Source organism: Mustela lutreola, chromosome 8 (assembly GCF_030435805.1).
Source record: "Mustela lutreola isolate mMusLut2 chromosome 8, mMusLut2.pri, whole genome shotgun sequence".
Taxonomy (NCBI): domain Eukaryota; kingdom Metazoa; phylum Chordata; class Mammalia; order Carnivora; family Mustelidae; genus Mustela; species Mustela lutreola.
The window spans coordinates 98,188,126-98,214,129 of record NC_081297.1 but is presented as its reverse complement, the minus strand read 5'-3'; the positions used below and the strand labels follow the sequence as shown (position 1 = coordinate 98,214,129).

General features: G+C 36.8%; 1 protein-coding gene across 2 annotated transcripts in view; it reads right to left on the bottom strand.

Moving 5' to 3' along the window:
- The window catches only part of LOC131839079 (pregnancy zone protein-like), a 43,882-nt gene extending 18,121 nt beyond the window's left edge, over nt 1-25,761 (bottom strand). For both annotated transcript variants that reach the window (XM_059186178.1, XM_059186179.1), the window contains exons 1-15: nt 25,624-25,761; nt 23,244-23,427; nt 22,350-22,503; nt 22,138-22,190; nt 21,587-21,607; nt 20,969-21,137; nt 19,645-19,729; nt 17,425-17,548; nt 15,370-15,484; nt 13,740-13,849; nt 11,667-11,828; nt 10,820-11,047; nt 9,369-9,432; nt 5,614-5,756; nt 2,647-2,796 (exon numbers count right to left, since the gene is read on the bottom strand). In XM_059186178.1, the coding sequence (XP_059042161.1) occupies nt 2,647-2,796; nt 5,614-5,756; nt 9,369-9,432; nt 10,820-11,047; nt 11,667-11,828; nt 13,740-13,849; nt 15,370-15,484; nt 17,425-17,548; nt 19,645-19,729; nt 20,969-21,137; nt 21,587-21,607; nt 22,138-22,190; nt 22,350-22,503; nt 23,244-23,427; nt 25,624-25,706 (1,845 nt within the window). In that variant the 5' untranslated portion in view covers nt 25,707-25,761. The remainder of the gene's footprint in view (nt 1-2,646; nt 2,797-5,613; nt 5,757-9,368; nt 9,433-10,819; nt 11,048-11,666; nt 11,829-13,739; nt 13,850-15,369; nt 15,485-17,424; nt 17,549-19,644; nt 19,730-20,968; nt 21,138-21,586; nt 21,608-22,137; nt 22,191-22,349; nt 22,504-23,243; nt 23,428-25,623) is intronic.
- Between the last annotated feature and the right edge of the window lie 243 nt (nt 25,762-26,004).

Here is a 26,004-nt window from a genome sequence, read left to right as displayed (position 1 = left end):
TGTCCCAGCCCAAATGTACTCTTTAAAAAAGGAAACCAGTGGGCTCCTGGGTGGCTCAGGTCATGATCATCTCAGGGTCATGGGTCTGCTTGAGATTCTCCCTTCCCCTCTGTCCTCCTCCCTTACTTGCATGTGCCCTCTTTCTCTTGTAGATAAGTAAATAAATCTTATGAAAGAAAGGAAGCAGAAAATGTGAACAGTACAGAGAAGTGTGATGAGAGAACAAAAGCCACTCATAATTCCATCACTCAGAAATAATTACTGTAAATTCTTGATTCATTCCTTTTTTTTTTAAAGATTTTATTTATTTATTTAACAGAGATCACAAGTAAGCAGAGAGGCAGGTGGGGTGTGGGGTGGGGAGGGGGAACGCATGCTCTCCGCTGAGCAGAGAGCCCAATGTGGGGCTCGATCCCAGGACCCTGAGATCATGACCTGAGCCAAAGGCTGAGGCTTAACCCACTGAGCCACCCAGGCGCCCCTCGTTCCTTTTTCCACTTTATAAAATGATCAAGTTGTTTTTAACTCTTACCAAGTGTTTTGTTTGTTTGTTTTAGTCTACTGTGTTAGGACCAGCTTTAGCTTGAGGGAAAACTAGGGGCACAGGCACACTGGAAATCAACTGCAGTTCAGTTTTTGCTCAAAGCCTAGTGTGGGGTCACCTGCTCTGTCACATGGCACCTGAGCCATTAAGCAAATGCTGGCCTCCGTGCAGACCTCCTCATCTGGCTGCATTTGTCTCTTATCTATGCTACTACAATAATCTACTAACCATTTCTACCTTTCATTCTTGCTCTTATCCTCTCAGCAGCAAACAGCAGCTCCTTAACAGATGAATCTGAATGGTCACTCTGCTGTTTAAAACACTTGAGCTTTGGGGCTCCTGGGTGGCTTAGTTGGTTAAGTATCTGCCCTGGGCTCAGGTCATGATCCCGGGGCCCCTGGATTGAGTCCCACATTGGGTTCCCTGCTCAGTGGGGAGTCTGCTTCTCCCTCTGCCTCTTCTCCCTTGCTTGTGAGTGCTCTCTCTCTCTCTCTTAAATAAATAAATAAAATCTTTAAAACAAACAAACAAACTCTTCAGATTTACCATAGCATTTACTGTCAGCTCCAAATTCTGTGCTAGTCACAATTTTCCATACTATCCATTTTGCTTATGGCCTCTACCATCCTTTTTCCACCCCACTACCTATTAAGTCATTACCTTTTCCTTTTGGAGCACTCCGGTCTTAGCCTGATCCCAAGACCTTCGGGGACGCTGGTCTCATTCTTATTTATTTCTTTGACAGACAAAGATCGCAAGTAGGCAGACAGGCAGGCAGAGAGAGAGAGAGGAAGAGAAGCAAGCCTCCTGCTGAGCAGGAAGCCCTATGCAGGGCTCCATCCCAGGGCCCTGGGCTCATGACCTGAGCTGAAAGTGGAGGCTTTAACCCACTGAGCCACCCAAGCGCCCTGCTGCTCTCATTCTTTGACATGCCTGCCCCTACCCCTACATTCCCCAACCATCTAAGAAGACACTCCTAATCACTATTTCAAAAAATGTCCAACTCCTTTTTTCTTTATGTCAACATTTCTTGTTCTTTTCATTATATGTAGGAAAATTTGGAACTATTCCATGTTTATATGTTTCTGTCACTTCTTTGTTTATTTTTTAATACTTCACAAGACTGTAAGTCCAAGATGGTCAAAGAACCACATCTGATTATTCGCCAATAGAACTCCTGTTCCCAGAGCACGCTCCAGTGTCTAGTCAAGATTCAGTGAACATTTGTTAAATGAATAAAGGGACAATGAAAGTAAACTACAGGGCCTTTTGGAAAGTGCTTTGGTAGAAGAGGCATCTCTAAAAGACAAGTTTGAATGAGAACTTTTTTTGACCGTACTTCAAACCAGTGAGTGAGGGCCTGGATTTTAAGGAAAGCTTAGAATCGGGAATTTCACAGACTATCTTGAAATGTGGTGCATTAAAGGTGGCATTGAATGCGAAATTTGATTCCAATTCCACCCTTCAGTTATATTTTTGGCCTGCTCTTTCTGTAGGGGCTTGATCTATCCTTCTTATGTTTTCTTCATTCTTAAAATTAAGGTAATATTACCTACCTTAAAGAATTATTCTTCATGTATTCACTCACAGACAATGTATTGAAAATCTTTTAAGATATTTATTTATTTATTTGTTTGTTTGTTTGTTTGACAGAGAGAAATCACAAGTAGGCAGAGAGGCAGGAAGAGAGAGGGGGGGAAGCAGGTTTCCTGCTGAGCAGAAAGCCCGATGTGGGACTCGATCCCAGAACCCTCAGCCCATGACCTGAGACGAAGGTAGCAGCTAACCCACAGAGCCACCCAGGTGCCCCTGTTGAGCATCTTTTATACATGAGGTACTGCGCTCAGCAGGGAATGTGGAGGGGAGCCATGTTGCTCCCTCACTGAGAATGTATTATAACAGAGAATGAAGCAAGGTGAGACACGTGAAGCAGTCTGTGCAACGTCTTCTGTGGAAATGAGTTTAATTTCATCTCATACAAAGCTTAGTACACTGTGCCTGACACTCAGAAGAGCATATCCTCTCAGTCACAACCTCCATTTTCTCAAACTGGTCCTCTCACATGTGCATTTTCTGACATGAGAGACTGAAAGGGGACTCACCGACTGAGGGGAGAGCTCAGCTTCAGGCTTCATCAGCAGAACACTCTTGTCTACCGCACGGAGGGCACAGAGGGAGTGAGGACTGGCCGTGACCTCCAGATTGTTGTGTGAGGCTGGCAGGCTCCGGGCTGAGGAGAAGTTCAAATTCACCTGTAAAGAGGATATGATTATGGCAGCAAATTTTCTAAGTATTGCAACCTCAAATATTCTCTTCTACTCCAGGCTAGGACTAGTTCTTTCTACACTTGGCTTCTCTTCATCCATTTTAGGCCAGGCTTAAGAGGTAGTTACACCTTGGCAATACTGGTTAACTACCTCTGGAATAAACTGGAGATGTGGAAACTCAGGTTTCCTGCTCCTTGTATATCTGGTGAAATGTAAATTGGTTTTGGTCACATTGAAACAGAAACCTGAAGGGGAATAAGAACATGCATGCTAACGAAGTTACATACCTTGCTGTAGTTGACCTATCTCTGTGCTGTGCTTTTGTGGTGAATGTGTGTAGTTTGCGTGGTGGTGTGAAGAGTCATGCTCTGCCTCTGAGACCAGCCACCTGAAGTTTCCTCCCGGTGGCCATTTTAGTCATGACATTCTAAAAGGGTGCCGTATTTCTTGTTGGGATTGGGGATTTATTGGTTCATTAAAAAAACGGAACATCTAATATACATCCCGAGCGGTAACTGGTTGAGAAAATTCAAAGAACCATGAATAAAGAACAAGAACTACAAAATAACGGAAAATTGTGCCAAATTTCTTCAGACATTTGATTCTGCTTTGGCCAGTAGAAACTTACTGATAAGTGAATCTACCAGTTCCTGATGTTTGTGTAAACATATTTTGAGTAGAATCTGAGCTTTATTTTATATTCAAAATATAAAATAAAATCATTTAGAATTTAGATACTGTAGTAGCATCAGTTAACTTCCTAGGTTCTTGATCTGCAAGTTGATTTGGATTGGAATGAAATGTCCGTATGTTTAGTTAAATAATATTTGATTTGGATTGCTGAATTTAATTATGATAATCCTGCTGTGTGTTCTGTGAATTAATGTAACAGTTGGATTCATGTATCATGAGACCTATATGAAGCATATACCCTCAAAATGAAAGAATATTCATTTTTAGGGGCTCCTGGTTGGCTCAGTCGGTTAAGCCTCTGATACTTGGTTTCGGCTCAGATCATGATTTCACAGGTCATGAGAGTGACCCCTGTGCTCAGCAGGGAGTTGGCTTGAAGATTCTCTCCCTCTACCCTCCCTTCACTCATGCCTCTCTCTTTCTCTCTCAAAATACATAAATAAATCTTCAAAAACATGAAGAAATATTCAACTCTAGAGTTTAATAAATTATGAAAACACTGCTTATGAAGAATTCTGTTTTAAGCATGTTTGTTTTTATTAGAAAATTTTAGTTTATTAAAATGTTGTGAGTGCTCATTTCAATTGAACACTTGAGTTATTGGGGATTATAATCAACTGAAAATATTGTTAATAAATAAGTGGCTGTGCTAGAAAGTGTAAAATGTTTTATTGATATGAGAACAAAAGAGAATTTTAAGACATACTTTGAGAGTCTTCACTGACTCATATTAATCAATGTTATCTTTAATAAATAATTATATCCAGTTAAGGCAGACAGGCAATTCAAACTCTTACCTTGTATTTAACATGTATACTAAATCTGTTATTTTTAAAGTAAGAAAGAGGGATATGAATTTTGAATGGAAAAGGTTTTAACAAACTGCCCATGATTAGCAGGAAGGGTGTGGAAGTTCAAGATAGGAATCTCTCCCAGGTTCACAGAACATTCAAACAGAACAGAAACTATGCTCTTGGACACCTGTCCAGATTTAATAGCACTCTTTACTAAGATGTAATTAAAAATTAAATCAACATCCATTGTGTATTTTTTTGATCATTATTTATAGGATCATTAAATATTTAAAAAAGATACTCTAATACAGTTTTCCTTGCAGAAATGTTCACTTGCTATAAATGCATAGCTTCAATCTCCAAAAACTCATGTTTTTAGTATATGTGCTGCCGAAGCGAGCACTCCAAAAACTCATGTTAAAGAGTCTTTCTAGGTATATATATTTCTTAGCTTTTTTTTTTTTTTTAAAGGATTTATTTATTTATTTGATAGAGAGAGAAATCATAAGTAGGGAGAGAGGCAGGCAGAGAGAGACAGGGAAGCAGGCTCCCTGATGAGCAGAGAGCCTGATGTGGGCCTTGGTCCCAGGACCCTGAGACCATGACCTGAGCTGAAGGCAGAGCCTTAACTCACTGAGCCATCCTGGTGTTCATCTAAGAATATTTTTAAAAAGATATGTAAAGTCCGTGAATATCATCTGATTGCTAATGTTATAGTTACAGTATGAAATTCTCTTGGGATAAATCTTATTTATATTTCAGTAGGCTTCTTACTACAACTGTGTATTCTTTGGAAATACAAGATCCCATTTGAAAATATGTTTGATTTTTCTGCTGTGGTCCTTATTAGAGAGCCCAGGCTATTTTTCTCAACATGGGGCACATACATACATCTCTGTTCTGTATTATCAGAATTTAACTCACAGTGAGTTACTCGTTTCTGTGATAGTACATGGACATGTATTGGGGGGTATGGTGGGGTAAAATGACACATCCTTGGGAAGCATCATTTTTAATTGAAAATTTAGGGCACAAAACACTGCAAAATTAAGCTTTATAACAGAACAGACTTTGGATTCCACATGAATTTCAAGATAAAACAAGAAGTTTTTACAACATCGTGTTTATGACCACCTGCTTTGGATGTCTTCACTAGCCCTCTCAGGCAGGGTATGGCATCACTGTGGGTCTTTGAAGGCCATCAGAGGATGTTTTAGGAACACTGTGCAGCAGTTTTAAAAACAGACACAATTTCCTTCTTTCCGTACTTCAAAAGGGGAGACGAATAAAAGAACTGCTTGCACAAAAGACCCACCTTATTGGCAAAACAGTTTTCAATCTCGAGTTTCTCAGTATCGGCAATAATTTCTCCATTGGGTAAAATGGCATAAAGCAGCAACTGGGCAGCAGGAGCGATGTCTGAGTCCACTCGAAACGAGAAGGAAAATACCCCTTTCCCTGGAGAATAAAGAAAGTCCAAGATAATTGATTAGGAAGAGGGAAGAGTTCTCAACTTTAGGAAGAGGAGGCTAATTATTTAACTTACTTACATTTGGAGCACACTAAAGTAAGAGAAGACGTGCATGTGCATCATGGTGCATGTACACTGACATGCTAAACCAATGACAGTTTTCCTTAAGGATGTAAGATAAATTGTTCATTTCCTTTGCTTAAGTAGAGAAAAACATTTAATGCACATTTTTGTTTTAAAGTTTAAAAAAAAATCTCTTAAGAAAGAAGTCAAGAGAATAGAACATCTAGACATCTTTAATTATCTCTATTTATGATCCAAATCAACACAATTCCTGTCATAGACATGAGGATAATTCAAAGAATGCAGCCCAGGGTCTACCTTCAGGCCGTTCTCAATACTGTAGAGATTCAAGTACAAATAATCCCATACAAAACCAGCTGTGTCTCTAATTTTTATCACAGAGGTCCCTGTATTTATCTTGGGGGTTTCTTTCTGTGTGCATATATAGTGCTTATAGGACATATCCACTTAATTTTCTCATAAATGTCCTAAATTCTTTGTAGCATTAAATGCTTTGAAAATTGTAGCTGTCCTCTATCAATAGAAAATTTGAGGACAGCTTGTGGTGAATATACGCAGAAACCACAGGGTCAAAATAAATTTGAAACTTCTGACTTATGTCATTTAGTGTAATACCCTCCAGGTCCACCCGTGTTGTCGCAAATGGCATGATCTCATGCTTTTTTCATTTGGCTGAATAGTAACGGCTAGGGAATACAGTCAATAATACTGTAATAACGTTGTATGGTGATAGATGGTGACTATATTTTTCATGGTGAACACTGAGTAATGCATAGAATTTTCAAATCAATATATTGTACACCTGAAACTAATATAACATTGTGTTAATTATACTTCAATAAAATAATTTGAAATGATAATACTAAAACCATACAAAGAACACAAAACAAGCATAACATCTTGACCATCTTGGACCATGTTTTATTAATGTACTTATCCAAAAGTCTTAATAGTGAGCTATATGAAAGCAGGAAAATATATTATCTTCAAATTCAGTTTTCATCCAGGATAGTTCAAATATATAAACCTCAAATAAAGTTTAGCTATCACAAATTATTAAAAAAGAGATATATAAAAAAATATATATATATTTATATATATATTGTTTAGGAAGAGGGAAGAGTTCTCAACTTTAGGAAGAGGAGGCTCCCTAATTATTTAACTTACTTACATTTGGAGCACACTAAAGTAAGAGAAGACGTGCATGTGCATCATGGTGCACATAAATATATATATTTATATATATATATAAAAAAAAGAGATATTCTATCCTTCATTAACGAATTAGTTTAAAAATATTTAGTGTGTACCCAGTGTGTGCCAAGGACTAATAGAAAAAATGGGGTTTCAAAGACAAAAGACAAAACACTTTTTACTCTTTGTAACATGTCTTCTTCATTTTTCCTGGATATTCTGACCCATTTTGGCTAAATGAGCTGTTTAATCTCTCTACATATGCTCTGTCAAAAAATTTATTTTATTTTATTTTTATTTTGTTTTAGTAAAATGATACCTTGTCATTATTCAAATGAATAGAAAAAGGGGAAGCTATTTATGAGATTTAGACTGGGGACATATAACGAATAAATAGACCAAATGTACTCATCTTTTTGTAACAGACCCTTTTTGAAAAGTTAATTCTTCTTTCATCAAGAGATGTAGATGATTCAAGAAAATCCAGAAGGAAAGCATGATCTAAGATATAGAAATGCTGTGAACCAACTTAACTCAAATGACATTTAAAAAACACTCCTCTTATGAGCAAAAGAATAGAAATGCTAACATTTACCAAGGGAGATCATATGTGGAGCCATAAAATGTGTCTCAGTAAATTTATTTTTTTTAACTTTTAAAAGATGGTATTTATTTGTTTGTTTGTTTGTTTGTTTAGAGCATGCCTGAACAGGGGAATTGGGGAAGAGAATCTCAAGCAGACTTCGCACTGAACACAGAGCTGACTTGAGGCTTGATCTCATGACCACGAGATCATGATTTGAGCTGAAATCAAGCATCAGAAACTTAACTGACTGAGCAACCCAGGCTCCCCATGTCTCAGTAAATTTAAAATAAATGGTCATAATGGCATTAAATTAGAAATCAATAAGAAAAATTCTGAAAAATCTCAATATTTAGAAACTAAATAACATATTTATTTTATGAATCCTCTGTAGTCCAAAGTAGATATCCAAAGGGAAATTTGAAAAAAAAAATGTTTTTTTTTAAAGGTTTTATTTATTTATTTGACAGAGAGAGAGAGAGAGAGAGATCACAAGTAAGCAGAGAGGCAGGCAGAAAGAGGGGGAAGCAGGCTCCCTGCTGAGCAGAGAGCCCGATATGGGCCTCCATTCCAAGACCCTGGGATCAAGACCCGAGCTGAAAGCAGAGGCTTAAACCACTGAGCCACCCCGACACTCCTGAAAAGGTTTTGAACCAAGCATAAATGAAAATACCGTGCAGATACTGGTAAGATGCAGAAAAAGCAGTATCTTGAAACCTAATGTTATTTTTCCAGCCCCTTTCAAAATTTCTTTGTCATCCTAGGAAGATTATACCCAAGGCCCCACCAGTATCTAATTGAGATGATGATATTTGGGCCTTTTGAGCTGATGAAACTTACATGAGATTTTTGGACTTGAGTGAATGCTATCAAAGATTGAGTCTTTTACGGTTGTTGGAATGGGGTGAATGGATTTTGTATATGGATGTGACTCTTTGGTGCCAGAGTGCAGTTTGGATATGTAGACTAATGTCTCCAAAAGACAGCATAATCTAAAAAACATTTATGTGTCACGTTATTAGCAAAAGGGACTTGGCAAACGTGAATAAGTTAAGGACCTTGAGATGCGAAGATTATCCTGGGTTATCCAAGTGAGCCCAATGTCATCACACAGACCTTTAAAGAGGGGGCAGAAAAGCAAGAGAGAGTTTGAAGATGATGTAGTCCTGGCATTGAAGACAGAAACCGAGGAAAGCAGGAGGTCCTTAGGCAAGGAACAAGATATTTAATTCCTTAGAGCTCCAGAAGGCATGCAGTACTACCGACAGTCTGATATTAGCCTAGGGAGACGTCTGACCGAAGACATAAGCTGATAAATTTGTGTGGTTTTAAGCCAGAAAGTGGGTAGCAATCTAATATAGCAACAATAGGAAACGAGTGCAAAGAACTACACAGTAAGATTTTTCTTTGGTGATTTTCTGCACTTTCAAATTATTTTATGTGTTTTAAAACATTTAATAATAAAATGAATATATTTTACTTTAGGAAGAAAATTTAAAATATAGAAATGCTATAAAATTAAGAAAGAATACTAAGTGGACTAAAACGAATCTAGTATGCTATCTTTTTATATTAGCTTCCTCATCTTTGGTTGATGGAAGAAGGTTGGTGACCATCATCTCCATAAAATGTACATGTAAAATATAAGATGTAAAAATAACTCCATCTTGCTGTAATGTTTGGGATTGAGTATATGAGAGAAAAAAAAAAAAAACCTGGAAACCCTGGAAGTACTTACTGTCTCCTTGTTCAATGGACAACACATGGGTTCCTGATTGAGAGATTCTTCCTCTTGCTTTGATCTGAAGAAAGAAATATATCCACTATCATTCTAAAGAGCACACACATATTAAACTTACGTAAGCTTATTTAAAAGATATAAGTAAATTATCTCACTACTCCAACCCTGAAGTTTCAAACACTCACGTTCTCTTTCAGTATTTTTCTATATGTATAGTTATACACCATAAATAACGGGTATATAAGTTTTGCAATGTTATTATTTTACTTAATGTTTGCTATTTATCTTGAATATCAATACTTCAAGTTTACATGTTCTTTCAACAAATATTTTAGACATACACAAAGCAATAAACAGTAGAGGCAGATATAAAATATATGTCAGTATTCTATATTGTTAAAAAACTAAATGTATGATACTCTCTATGTGCCAGGCATTGAACAAAATAATTTGGTTTTCAGATTTTATTTAGTGTGCACAATATTCCCATGAAGTAGATTTAAATCCCATCCTTAGTATTCAGGGAAGATGACTGACATTTGTCTGTACAAATAAGGATTATATAAATGCCCAAGTCACTGAACTAGGAACAAATAAAACTAAGATTCTTATTGTCAATATTCTCTTACTTTTTCATAGTTATAGTTAATGGACCCATATAGAATTTCCTACACATAAATTTTTCTTCTTAAAATGACTTACCTGAATAACTACCAATTTTAGATATTATTTTTAGTCTTGGGACACAAATAGGCTTATTGCTCTCAAAAGCGTTATACCAATTTATAATAATCCTGTCAATGTCCTTTTCCCCTGCAGTTGCAGTAGTCATGAACTTTGTAGATTATTTAGAAGCTTTATATGTATAAATTGTATATGTTATAAATTGTATTTATATGTATAAATTACTTTATTGTTTTTTGATTCACTTCTCCAATTATTGTCAAAACTGAGTATTTTCCAGAAGAGTATTTTTTTAAAGTAGGTTCCTAAAAAACTGGGTGTGGTGCATAAATAATGAATCTTGGAACACTGAAAAAAAAAAAAAATAAAAGTAGGCTCCTTGTGCAATGCAAGCCCAGCATGAGGCTTGAATTTGCAACCCTGAGATCAAGACCTGAGCTGAGACCAGTTGCAACTTGGGCGCTTAACCACCAACTAATCCAACCAGGAGTCCCAAGGTTATAATTTTTATTTCCTGTTGATTAAGTTCCTGATTTTTCCTCTCATTCAATAATTTTCCATTGGAACTCATAAAAACTAAATGTTTCTGTAGAGACCAAAGCATAAATAAGAAATTAAAGCATTAACAATTTTATTAGGAAGCAACTTTTCTTCAAGAAAAAAAGGGTTTACTCTGCTATCTTACAGAAGCATTACTTAGATAGGAGTTCACTCATTTTGGGGTTTACACATTTAGAAAGAGCTATAGTGGTTTCTATGCTTACCAAATAATAGAAGGTTAATTCTTTTTCATCCTTCAGAATCTGTCCATTCAGGATGTAGTGTGCCCGGATGTCCTGGATTTGTCCACAGGTCATGGTACCAGTGAAAAGTTCAAGGTGAACAAAACTCTTGCTCGGGGAGAAAATATGCTTTACAGTGTGCTGTGCTTCCATATGAACTTCCTCAAGCCACCAGTTATCAAAACAGTGGTTATTTTGTTTGTAAGTGACCTAGTGGAAAGAATAAAGGTCTTAAAAAGGCTATTTGTTAGTGTACATTATGTATACATTCATCACTCTGAAGAGTTGTTTACTGAAGATTTTACATGAACCATGCTTATTTGGTTCCATCATAATCTGCTTTCCCAAATAAAGCATAATCTGTGAGTGACCTTTCCTTAAATTTATTTAAGGTTGTTCTATACCATTTTGGTAGATCATATTCACTCACAGTCAGGATCAATTATTTTCCTTAATACCCTATGCCTATAAACTGCATAAAGATATTTAATTTTTTTACAGAAAACAAAAAATGGCGGTACACCAAAAAAACTAAACAAAATCTAATCTGTAATAAAATTGTAAAAATATTGAATTTTACAAGGGAATATCAAGATGATCCAATATGTATTTTCTGAAACTAGACCATGCTGTAAATGGAGTCTATCTAAAGCCAAAATTTTGGGGCAAGTAATGTTTTCTTAAAATTTAGGTCTCTGAATTGCTTAATTTCTATTTTACTCTTTATTGCTATTTCTTTTCTCCCTAGAATTTACATGATTCCCATATATCCTTAAATTATGTGACCTCAGCAATCTGTCTGTAGTCCTGGATGCCCCTTCCCACTTACCCTAACTGAAAGAAAAGAAGATGTGAAGTTAGTGGTATCAATGGAAATGTTCACCAGACCGTGCTCATCTGTGGTAAGGATGGAATGGTACGCAGTTACATCCACATTGACGCTTACAGCTTTATTGGGGATTGGTTGATCCTTCTCATCAACAAGAAGAGCCTAGAAGTGTGGAAATGATAGCTGGTGTTACATAGCAATGACATCTTACCCTTTCAGTTGCGTTCACCTCTTGACCCCGTGGCTACTATCATTTACTGAAGATCTTAGAATCAATCTGAAAATAAGATTTATTTTCTGGGCTCTAAACTACTTTCTTTTTGACATTCTTATATAGGTATTCTTTGAGCACAAAACAATTGAGAATATCCAAAAAATGGATATCACCCTTCCCTATTTACTTCATCCCCAGTGTTCTGTCTCAGTATATGGTGATTTTATCGATCCCATAGATTATGGTGGCAATATCAAGGTCCTTTCAAAAAATCGTTTTCTCTCTTTCACTGACAAATTCTAACCATGGCCAAGTGCTATCTCTTACTCTGTTAAACACATTTCATTTATTTCTATACCAGTTAAACCTGTTTAAGGTGAAATAAAATGAGATCACTTATCAAGAGGTTTACAATGGAGCTGGGAGGCCATTAAGGAGATGGGCCTTCTGACATCCTCACCAGAGGACCCATGAACTTTTGAACTGGGCCAAAACTCACAGAAACACCTGCAACCTGCTGCAGAAGCTTTTATTTGGTGGTAGCCTTAGCAACCAATTATATTCAGTTGAGATTAGTTTTCTGCCAACAACGCCAATCAAAATTCCTTATGAATAACATGTACAAGAATTCTCTTTTGTCTTCAAAAACCCTTGTTATTTGTTCTTGGGGACAGGGGGCCACTATTGGATCTGCTGCCCAAATCCATGTTTTCTGCATTGCAAGTCTGAGGCCCCAAATAAATGCTTTGTTTTTATTTTAGCTCTACCTCTTTTCTTAGCTGACAAAACGCAATATTTTTTCCCTACTTGATTCCCAATAGCTTTTTATTTAATCTTACACAGTTCACCCTCTTGCTGCTTCAGGCTTACTTCAAACCATTCTCTCTACAGCCTGAGTTAAACTGATCTTGTTATTCTCCTTAAATTCTTCTGTAACTTCTCAGTCCAAAATACTGAACTTCACCTAAAAGGCCCTCAAGATCTGCTCTGGCTTACCTATAGCTATCCAGCCAATCCAGTTAGCTCTGTCTTCTACCTCGGTCAGTCACACTCTTAGTTCTCTGCTCTTTAGAAGCTGTTTAACACCTAGGGCCCTGGCTATTCTCCCCTCTTTCTTAAATTTCTTGCCAAGTCATATTCATCTTTAAGTCCTCAGTTTCCTCACATTCTTTCTTGATCCAAAATGGCCCTGCCCCAACATATCTATATATTTATTAATTTCTTGCCAATTTGATACAAAATGCTACAATGAATGAAGAAAATAGAAAATTCATAATGTCATCAACTGCGAAATAGTTAGGAATGTCACAGTTAACGAAAAGATTTTGCCTATTGTCTGCCAATTGCTTATCAACTGTCAATTGCCTATCAACTGTCAACTCAAGGATTAATTACTAAAAAAGGAAATTTAAAATGGCTAGAAACCAGAAAACTGATAGTTTACTAAGTTGGATATCAGTCTGAAAACTTATCAATATTTACCAATATTGAGCTTAGGAAGCTAAAAAAACTTTTAAAAACTATCAATATAAAAAGTCATCTAGACGAAAAATATCTTTAAAAAATTACATTACAAAATCATTGTTTATAAAGAGGCAATCAAAAAAGTATGCAGCCAAACTACACAGGAAAAATGTATTTTAGAGATGTGTTAGGAAGTAAACTAATAAAAGTGTACTTTATTTTTCTGGATGTAATGGTATTTGCCCTTTAAGTTTGTCATTTGCTATAATTTCTTTCCTTATTCTAAATAAATATTTTTATAATAAATTGTACTTTTATGGTATAAAAATTCATTTTCTTAAAATCCACATCCCCCAAATTATAGAAATTATGATTCCCTTGAGAAATTATTTTACCTGCCCAAAAAAAGGGAGCCCATGCCTATAATGTGTATCTGCTTTTGTAAACTTCAGTTTGGTTAAAGTATTTGTGATTTCACATGATCCATGCCCAGTTAATTCCAACTCTGAAAAAGAAATAAGTGAAGTTGAATTGTTCTTTCGATTCGACTCACCTCCCACACCCACCCCAGCCTCACTTCATCCTGGCAAAGTACTAACCCTATTCTATTTTTTATCCTTTCCAGAATTTTTCACACCTAGAAAATACAATCAACTTGACATTAGCTTCACTTTCATACAAAAGTTGTTATACCTTATTCCCAAATTCCTCTGGTTTCACAAGTATCTTTCTGGTTCTATCTTTGTTCTTAGGTTCTTCCCATGTCCTCCATGAGCTTGCTCCATTTTTGTTTCTGTCTCTCAGATCTCTTCCCTCTCCCCATGACTTTTTGCATGCAACATGAGTTTTCACATTGGCTTCAAAATATACTTAAATGTCTATTACAAACTACTTCCCCAGCAAGACACTTCTTTTCACTGTATGGCTCTTCCAGTATAGCCAACACCTGGTGTCTTTTCATTCAGGGAAGTGTAATGTGTGTTTTGGCTTCATCATCTATAGCTTTTTTGCTTTCCCCATCTCTATGACTTCTAATTTTATTATGGCTGGTTTATTTGACACTATGTCCTAAATGTAGTTGTTTCTGTCCTTGGGTCTCTCCTTGTCTGTCTCCAGCCCCTATTTAGCTATGTTAAGTGAATTCACTTTCAGAACAAATGCACTTATTCATAGGAGGATATAGATACAATGGGAATTGTTCCAGATTTACATTTCTGGTCTTGACTTTGCTCTGATTTTCTTTTAAAATTATTTTTAAACCAGAATGAGTCAACTTCTATCTTGATATTCCAGATTACAATTAATTATCCTTGACACATTCTCATCATAATAGTTCTTTCTCATTTACTCCTAATCTTAGTTAATGGCATTTCCTTTTCCCAGCCCCCAGATTCATAATCTTTGGAACAATTTTGAATAGTAATCTGATGTAGCACGTTGTAACCTCTTAAAATTGTTTCATCTAGCCTGTCCTCTTTATGTCTGCTTGAATTATATTTTCAAAAATCACTTTACTTACAACATCTCCTTAAATCTATCTGCTGATATCCAAGGTTTTTCATAATAAAGTCTAATCTTTGTAGCGCATGATTTACATTTTTACACACCTTAGCTCCAGCTTACATTTTTAGATTCTTCTGAGACCAAACATATTTGCTTTATGTAAATCATGTGTTTTCAGTCCATCACGAGCTTTCAAAATTTTATCCATTCTATATAAATCAGCTCATGTGGTACTTTATAAACTTTCTCTATCTCTATAAAAGAATTAATTCTCTCTCTTCATACTCATTTGGACTTTAGTTTTTACATTGCTCATGGAAATTTTGTTATGATTATAAATATATACATGCAAACATATATACATATATACATATACATACATATACATAATTTCTTTTTAGATTTCTAGATCCTTGACAGGAAGGACTGTATTATTTTATAGTCCCCAGAAATGGACATTTGATAAATGCTTAACATATTGGTGAATTAATGAATTAATAAATATTTCAAAATAACGTGAACCTGTTCCGTCTTCTTTGACTTTGGCTTCCACTTGTATGTTCATGTCATACCCCTTTTGTCTCAGCTGGAATACTTTAGTCTTCACGAGTTGTGTGAAACACCCTTCACTGTCTGCCTGAAGAGAAAGAAAGAGAGTTTCTGGGTCCTCTGGTTTCCTGTCAAAAAAGTCATTTATCAACCTGTGAAAGTTTTTCGTTGGCCAAAGGAAATTTTACAAAGTTCTGACCATCTTTTAGGTGCTGATCCTTTCCCAAGCCAAAAATGGCATCACATTTCTTCCCAAGCCAAAAATGGCATCAGATGTCTTCGTTAACCGTTGAGTTACTCATTGCCAACCTTTCCCTTCCTCCTTCTCTTCTGAAAGTCTATCCCGTTTCTGCCAAATTAAATTAACTAGTTTCCAAATGTGCCATCGTACTCTCTCTGCATACATAGTTTCTCACGTGATAACATTCTTTTTCTTCCATTCTTATCATGGCCAACAGTTACTGCTCTTCTAAACACAGCTCAGATACAACACCTCCTCTTCGATCACCTTCAGCTACACCTCAACTAAGGATTACATTTTCTTAACTGTATTTCTCTATGCCTAGGACATTAATAAAAACATATATATTCTTTGAATAGATGAATCATTATAGTCATTAGATTTCCAAACTAAACATTGGGAACCACATCTTAAGAAATATTTGTTTTCATTTTTTTTACTTATTTACACGAAAATATGCATTGCATAATAAAGCTTAAGCATATTTAATGTACTTATATTTACTTAATCATTTTTTAATTTATTCACTTGAAAATAAAACTAATTCCTGTATCCTTGATATATTAGAGTTTTGGCAACCTTATTTCTCTCATGTTTATCTTTCTTATTGATTTTTTTGACATTAATCATCATATTCGTCACTCTTGCCTTTCATTAATTTGCTCTCTGCAGGTTTTTTGTTTGTTCATTTGTTTTTTGAAGAGAAAGAGTGCACATACCCATGAGTCTGGGAGGAGGGGTGGGGAGGGTAGGGGAAGAGGCAGAAGGAGAGTGGTAGAGAGAATCTTATGCAGGCTCCACACCCAGTATGGTGCCCAAAGTGGGGCTCTATTTCACCAATGCAAGATCATGACCCAAGCTGAAACCAGGAGTTGGGTGCTTAACTAACTGAGCCACCCAGGCAACCCTCTCTGAAGCTTTGGTAACTTTCGTTTCCATACCCTTACAGTGTCACTCACTGCCACTCCCTGGGCTTTTATGTTATTTTTTTCTTCTTCCATATGAAGTTTAGATTCCATAGCAAGTCATTTGATTCTTGAACTAACCAAAAAAAAAAAAATTTTTTTTTTTTTTAAAGTAAGCTCTTCACCCAACAGGGATCTGGAAATCATGAACCTGCATTCAAGAGTCGTAGGCTCTACCAGGTGAGCCAGTCAGCCACCCCCTCCCACTAACCAAATTCTTAACATCTGTCATTCTTTTTCTATTACCTGTTTGATAAGTGAAGGCCAGCTTTGGATACTTCCATATTATTTTATGCCTTTATACCTGGCATGCTGATTGCTCTCAGAAGAAAGTTACAAAACTGGCCAAATAAATACCACTATAAATTCATGAACCCAACTTTCCAGTGGGCTCCAAACATTACCAAGCGATCTTACAATGTTTCCCTTACTCCATACTACTTTCTGTTGTAACTGTTTTCACCTTAAAATATTATATTCTTTTGTATGATATTCTTTATTGCATTATAATCCATGAGAAAACAAGATCTGGTGTTAATGTCTGGGGAGAATAGTTTCCACATAACTGTTGACTGAATTCTTTTTTTTAAATATAATTTTTAAATTTTTTATTAACATATAATGTATTATTAACCCCAAGGGAATACGTCTGTGAATTGCCAGGTTTACACACTTCATTGCACATACCTTCCTCAATGTCAATAACCCCCCCACCCTCTCCCTGCCCCCCTCCCCTGGCAACCCTCAGTTTGTTTTGTGAGATTAAGAGTCTCTTATGGTTTGTCTGCCTCCTGATCCCATCTTGTTTCATTTATCACATACCTGTTGACTGAATTCTTCACAGATACTTTGTGAATGTCTTCCATGACAGGTCGAATGGTATCGTGAGTATTTTCTGCATACATTAATTTTCACCAGACCAGAGACAGGCTTTCCATATGTGTATCTATAACAGTAAAGCAGTTATACAAAAGGATATTTGATATAAACAACTCCTATATTTTTTCACATGATTTGATCCATTCATATATCCATCTTGTTCATATACCAATTATATTTCCTTCCATACCATTTGTACTCGAGAAGCACTTATTCTGAAACTAGGTCTTCTTAATTATCTAAGTGGACCTACAACTACAACTCAAAGAGAAAATACTTACTGAATCTTCTTTGAAACACCTCTAAAGGGAAAATTAACAATGTAGTATTTCTCAGATCTTTCCTCCCTTTCAGTTGAGGTTTTACTATAAGACTATCTTATTTCTTCTTTCCCCGTCATCAGATGATCTAGGTTATAATTTCAACTTTGACAACACCTAAGTTTTTTCAGGGAAGAATTTAAGGACATGTAGACAGGGTATTTCTAAATCTTCCCTAATTCATATGTATTTTAAGAGGATAAATGAGAACTTAAATGGGAATTTAAATATTCAAAAACACTCGTTACATATCATTTAACATATCTGTTATAAATGAAGAGTAGCATAATGACTTATTCCAATTCTGCAAAATCTAATGGAAGGATATGCTATGGTATGGTCTGAATGTTTGCTTCCCCCCCCAAATGTATATGTGGAAATCCTAAACCCTAAGGATGATAGTGTTGGGGACGAGGTCTTTGGGAGGTGCATAGATAGTGAGGGTTGAGCCTTCATGAATGTGATTGGTGTCTTTATAAGAGGCTCCAGAGAGATCCTTTGTTCCTTCTGCCGTATGAAGACATGCCAAGAGGGCACCAGCTATGAACCAGAGAGAATCTTCACCAGAACGTGACCATGCTGGCACCTTGATCTTGGATTTCTCAGCCTCTAGAACTAAGACTAATAAATTTCTGTTTCTTATAAACTACCCATTCTGTGGTATTTTGTCATAGTAGGCTGAGTGAAGTAATACATGATGGGAAGCCAAACTTAGTCCATTGTTTCTCAGAGTATGCTTAATGGACCACCTACATTGAAATTACCTGATGTTTGTATTGGGATTTGGAATCCTGAATCCTTTCTCAGATTTATGATTGGAATCTTTAGATGTGGGGGGTCAAGGAATCTACATTTTAACCAATCATCTCCATAGATTCTGATGTTCACCTAAGTTTGAGACCAATTGCTTTGGTCCAAACTGTGAGGTAGATGAGTTTTGGCTTTGATGACCCTAATCTTCCCCTTTCTAAAGTTTCTCCCCCCTAATTTCTAGGAAGGCTGATAAAGCAATAAGCCATTTACTGTATCTCACTTTGCTGAATGTTATCTTTAAGTGTCACTCAAAGGGCTCTCCCTTCTGAAGGAAAATTCTCAAGCATCAAAACTGGTAAGAAAGATGAAAGTATGATCCTCACACTGTTTTCAAAAGCAAGAGGTAAGGTGTCCTCAGTGTGTATGGAGAATATTCTACTGAACTAAAAAGCAATCAGGGAAATAACTATGACACGTCTTTTAAATTCTACATTATATATCTATATATCTATTTAAGAAGGTCTGCTTCATTCCCCCGCCCCAATTTTCCATAGTTTATGAAATTGGGAGCAATAAAAAAAAATAGGAATCATAGGATACAGAATAACACAGAAGCTATGAACATGAGCATGAGCTTGAGCTGGATGTCCTGTCTTCAGTTTGGCACAGTGTTTGGCATGTACAATGTTTCATGAAACTAGATTTTCTTTTTTTAATTGTAGAGACAATTATAGGGTAACGAGTTGAGGGTCTGGAGCCAGACTGCTAGAGTTAAATTCTAGTCTTCCTATTTACTTGAACAAGTTTTCTATCCCCCATGTGTTATAGTTTCCTCATTTGCAAACTAAGGATAACTATCCCCATCTTACAAGGCACTTAAAACATTTTCTGTCACATTTTAGGTGTTCAGTAAATGCTTTTGTTTGTAGTAGTAAGAGTGTCCTTTGCTGCCACCCCTGCTCTCTAGCTGGAGCTCAGGCGTGTTGGAGAGAAAGTCATTCTCTAATTAAAATACTTTGAAGCCTGGTAACGATTAATTGCAATGAACATAGAGTAGGGAGATCAAAATGGATGAAAAAATGTAACTCACAGGCCACAGGCAGATACCGTAAATTCTTCATCTAGAAAACCGATAGTCTTGGGCATTTTCACTTGGACCTCGAACTTCGGCAAAACTGTCGTCAACAGAAGGAAGAAAGAGGTGAAGATGGGTGGGCAGGCTATCTTGTAAGTATTTGTAATGATTTTATTACAGAACCTTATAACATCGAATCACATGAAATGATTTCCATTACATTAAGAAGCTGCAGGGCCTCTACTGATCACAGAAACATGATTATGACCGTGGGTATTTGTACCATGTTTATTTTGTTATGCTGGTACTACATTTCCTAGAATCCCCTTTGAACTTGGTTGAGACTTAAAGATGGAAAGAAAGCAGCATCGTTACTCTCTGAAGGTCATCATGGTTAATTCGATGTGGTGGCAGGTACAGAGAGGTGAGGAAATTCCAATTTGTCCTTATTCTTTCCCTCTGTGTCCAATTCTTCCCAGCTGCTTGTCCTGCTGACTAAAAGAGTCCCCAGACCCACCACCAGACACTTATTACAGAAATAAAGAAGTGGTAGATATGAAGAACAGATACATCCAGTCTTCCATAGATTCTTCTGTCAGTTTCCCTTTGTGGTTCACTTTGGGATCTGAAGGTACCCTGGAAGGTGCTAATTTATTCCTCTCCACCCACGGTTCAGGAGAATTGGTTAGTAATTTCCTATGATCTAACTCCCCCTCCTGGACCCTTACTTTCCCATCCTCTCTCACAGGTGTGTAAAGCTCACTGTTCCTGTAATATATCTGTTCTATAATCCTCATAGCAGTTCAGGTGAATTTGGCGAATGATGTTTTTGTGAGCAGTCTCTTCATCCATGGCACGAAATACTACATTTTCATGAGAAAATCCACATGGCTGATAGCTAGTAAGATGGCTTCAATGTCTGACCATTTTGAATAGAGTAGTCTAGGTGTAGATTAGAGACAGCCAGGAGGTATAAGATACAGATCAACAAATGCGTGAAGATATTTGTTGCGTTGGTTAACAATTTTGGTTTGAATAAGGTAATGGACTTATTAAAATCTCTCTTACCTCTTACTGGGATTTTGGTAAATTACTAACTGTTCTAGTATTGATGTACTCATTTGTAAAATGGAGACCATAGAGTATCTACCTCAGATGGTTGATACGAGGATTAAATAAGATAGTACATGAAAGATTCTTAGTGAATATTTGGGTAAATTTTTAAAAACTTGCTAATTTCCAACTATTATCTGTTAGATTTTTGCTTATATCTATGTGTCAAAACTCTTAAACTCTAAAGTAATGTCATAAACGTCTTAGAGAAAGGCAGAATTCTTACCATATTCATTCACTTCGAAGGGGTGCTCTATTTCTTCCCCTGACTCCCTCTGAACCTTGACCTTATAAGCACCCAGAGTGGGCTCCACTGAGAGTGGGAAGGACAGCTGGCTGAGTCCTCCTTGTAGTCTGAGACTTTGCCATTGGAAAATTCGGTTCCTCTTGGGATTCTACAGATAAAAATATTATGAGTTCATAGAAACAACTGAAATACATAATCTGAGTAGAGGAAAAGCTTTTTAGGGAGGGCACATTGGGAGTTAGATAAGAGATGGTTAGTAAATTGACACCAAACGTACTGAGCAAAGTTTTCTAGGAATTACACACTGAGGAAAGGGCAGCAAGTTTACCAGCAATGAGATACTACAGATTGCAATACCTCTTTTTGAAATTATGCATATCCAATTTGGTCAGAAATATTGGAAGAGTCATGAACTTGTATCATCTCAGGGGATTTTTCCCCTTCATTTACATCTTTTCCACTCTCCAAAGAATTGAAGATAGGGAAAACTGTTTAGTTTTGGTGAGGTGCTAGTGGGGTGGGAAGAGAGGGGTAGCAAGGGGCAATGGAACATAAGTAAGTCTTCATCCCATCTGAGATGCATAAGATATTACCTACCTCTATATAAACCACTGGGAACTGGAAAGAAAAAAAATAGTATGAGTGTGGGATAAATGTCAGAACAAGAAAGCCATTTCATCAACATTGATATGCTATCCAGATGAGAGGAAGTGAGTCTGTATATTTCTTGTCCAAACAAGGAGATGTGCCCCAGTTTGGTTTACATGTGTAGTTTGGGACATATAGTTCTTGAGAAGTCATGACTTTACCTTTATGAAATATTGTACAATTGAGGAAAGTTATGCTACGGTAAAAAGGTCCAAATAAATTTATTTTGCAGATGAAATTTATCTCTGAGAAAGTCTCCATTTCTCTAAGGGAGAAATCAAATGCACTTACTTTCTTTTGTTCAATGAAAATTACCGGGATCTTTAAAAGGATAATTTCAACTGAATATTTTATTTTAACAATGCAGTTGGTGAACTGGTTTCTCTATTCTCCAGCAGTGGAACTCTTATGAGATCGTATTGGTTTCAGGTTCTGCAAAAAATGGGCTTGATACTTTTTTTCCCATTTTCCCCAAACTTACCCACTGTAAGGAGACTTACCGTGTCATTCAAAGGGCGAAAATCGACATCCACAGAGACAATGCGGAGTCTCACTGAAACATAGAGATTTTCCCCATTAAACTACCCAGTGGGAATTGAGGGTAAATAGCACAGATAACAACATGCCTGGATTTTCACGACTGCAAAATAAGTTAATAGGGAACCACACACCTGCCCCGTAAAGTGGCCCTTGCTGATTTGGTTCCCTATACCTGTTTGTCCCGGTTTGTAGATGGGTTTGTCTGTTTGGACAAAGACAAGGCTGTTTACTTTCATGACGTGCACTCTCTTCCTCTTTACAAACTGCTGGGTTGGACCTTTCACCTCCACAGTAATCAACCCTGAGGAAGACGGGAACTCCGGAAGCTGTAAGGTAGAAAAGAGCTGAAAAATCTATGCAGACCCACTTCTGAATGTCTCAGCCTTTCTGACTTTCTTATTTCTCTTGTCAGTCCCAGAGAACGAGTGAGGAATAAATAGAAAATTATGTCCCTGGGTTTATAGATTCTTAAGTTTAATGTAACATGACGGTAACACTTTGTTGATTTAAAGGGGAAATGTCACCTCAATGAAAGGAACTAGTTCTTCAAACAGTCATGAGGGTGAAGGAAATAACACGCTCTCATATCCACAGCAATACGATGGCATTAAAATGATTATCAAATGTTATTGTCCGATGGTCAACCTCAACATTATGTGTTATATCATTGGCAGTAAGCCAGTATCATTAACTATTTAATTCCTTATGTAATAACAGGTTACAAGGATAAGACATTAACCAATGACCACTTGTGAGATCTTAAATAAGTCATTTAAATTTATGAATTTTAATGTTTTTGTGGGTAACGGCATGAACTTTATTTCCCTCACGAGTTTGAGGGCAAATTAAATCTTTCCTATAATTACTATTATGTTTTGCATATTACAATGGAATTGTTTGGAAATATTATGAAAGTATATTCAGTAGAATCTAATTTGAAAGTCACTTTGTACTCCTCAGTGTTTTCATTATGCTTTTTTATTGTTGGGGGTCAGGACACAAGGCATCAGCTAATAAATATGCTCTTCCTCTAACGAGCTTCTGTATCCTAAGGAGTCATACTGACAGTGAACGGGCTGCAGTAGAAGGAGTTCTTCTCTGTCACCACGTCTGCAAGGAGGGTTCTGGTCTGCATTCCATATTCCAGAATTATGTTCAGTGTCACCGTCTCATTCAGGTGAGTAAGCATGATACAAGCTTTCTCGGGAACCCCAGCATACAGCTGTGATGGGACCAGCACCAGATACTGCCTGTGGAGAAGAGGCGTCTGGATCAATCATGGAGAAGTTAAAAAGACATCATTATTGTGGCTGTATTCTAGATCATCTTTTCTGGAATCACCAATCATAGAACAGAGCCAGATTTCAGCAAAAAGGCAGAGGAATGTGTTCTTCAAAGGACAATCCAAAAGACCTTAGAAACTCAGAAACCTCCAACAAGTTAAACATTAATATGCTTCTGTTGTGCTGTGGAGGTATTCACCCTCACAATATTTGTAGAACTATTCATAAGCTATGGATAAGCAATCCAGGAGTCACTTTGTATTTTGGATAGAAATTATTTTCTGAGGCACCTGGATGGCTCAGTCAGTTAAGTGTCTGCCTTTGGCTCAGGTCAGATCTTGCAGTCCTTGAGAGAAAGCCCCATGTTGGGCTCCCTGTTCAGCAGAAAGTCTGCTTCTTGCTTCCCCTCTGCCCTGCTCCTTTACTTGTGCACTCTTTCTCTCTCTCTCTTTCTCTCTAATAAACAAGATCTTTTTTAAAAAAAGAAGTCATTTTCAAATTTAGAAATGGGATACCGTTCAGCTTTAACAAAAGGAAATCTTATCATTTGCAACAACATGATGGACTTTGATATCATTATTAATGAAGTATGCCAGAGAAAGATAATATTGCATGCTGTCAATTATACGTGGAATCTTTTTTTTTAAAAGTCAAATTCATAGAAACAGAGTATAGAAAGGTGACTTCTGGGGCCTGGAGTGGAGGGGTGTTGAAGGAAATATGGAGAGGTTGGTAAAAGGGTACAAACTTTCAGTTATAGTAAGAAGAATGAAGTCTGGGGATATAGTGTAAGACATGGTGACTATAGCTGATAACTGCATTGTATAAACGAAATTTGCTGGAAGTTGAATTTAAACTTTCTCAGAAAAATAAAAGAAGAAGAGTAAATATGCATGAGATGGATGTGTTAATTCACCCAGTGGGAGGAATCCTTTCATATATGTGTATATGAAATCATCACATGGTACAGTTGAAATATTTTGTAATTTTGTCAATTATATGTCTATAAAGCTGAAAAAACTTTTTTTTTTTTTTTAAGCAACAACAAAATGTGATTAACCCATTGATTATCATGAAAGCCTTAAGAACCTGCCTACCGGTGGTCTTGGGTTTCATGTGGATGATATGAATGTCCTTATTTTAGGATGCTAAAGTGATAACAATTAATAGGTAAGGAAGAATTGAATTGCTTTGCAGTATTTTTCCAAGAGCAATTTTAGCTCTTTTCTCTCTTACACTCTCTGATGTTGGAAGACAAACCAAGCTAGGCAAGGCTAATCACCAAATATATTACCATGTTCACCCAGAAGAAAATATCACTTTTCCTACTGTTCTTTGCCCATCATTTGCAACCACTCGAACGTGCTGTGTTTGCAATGCTCTGGTTTGCCCAGGCCTCTCTCTCCTTCTGAAGTGTCCTTATCTATCTGGGTATATCCTATTTACTTCATAGGACTTATATCAAGAACAGCTTTCTCGTTGCACATTTAGGTGATACCCCGTCTCTTATATCACTTAAAGGTTCCAGGAGGAGGGAGGTTTTCTCTGTGGGCATTCTCACAAAATCCTGTAGTGCTTGCTTCTGGTTTTGCACTGTATTCCTTTCTCTGTGCACTATCTCCTCCTATTTTCTATACTGTGAGGTATTGAAGGCAGAGCCCACATTTTGTTAATATGTAAAGTCCCAAGATCTAATGCCAGCCCCTACAGGTTTGCTGATGATTTGAGTGACCTGACACACAAAGCCTGGCTTGTGTGAAAGTCATGCATCCGTCCTGGTGATCCCTGACTGGGGGAAAATATGGCCACTGAGCCATTTCACAGTGGACGAGACACAGCAGCCCTTTTCATGAGACAATTATAAAAATATGCCCCCCCCTTTTTGGTGGGAATTTTATATTATTATTAAGTGAATGTTGTATAATTCTGTATTCTTATTTGGTGAATGTTTCATAAATGTTACCGCCCTATGTCTCTGTGTTTTCTAGAACTGGAGTATGCCCCTTTCCACATGAGCCATAACAATGTACTGACCTTTCCAAACCCCTTCAACAGTAGATAACTTCACAGGAAATCAGAAAATAAGTAAGTGAGACATATCAAGAAGCAGATAACACAATGAGAAAGAGAGGGGCAGTAGAATTTTCTGGAAATGTTGCTTACGGTTTTGAAGCAGTGGAAGCATCTCTGGGAAGGAGCAGGAGAAATAGAATCAAGACTGGATTGGGCAGTTGATTTCCCCTCATGGTGGGGAGAGAAAGGAAATAATAGGAAGCTGAGTCCTTGATTTCTTGAACTCTGTTCTTGTAATCTCTGGTTTTTATTTTACCTGATGGGCAGTGAAAGTAAACTGCTAACCATTTATTTTTGTAACATATTAACTACTTCCAGTATAAAAAAATCAATTCCAGATTATTTCTACAACCATCAGTGTTCTTTAATCCACTTTCTCAAATTTTCTATGTCTTTGAAAAATAGGACTTTTAGGCTACACTAGCTCTGATTATTAATCAGTACCTTAAATATTTTTAAGAAGAAACAAAA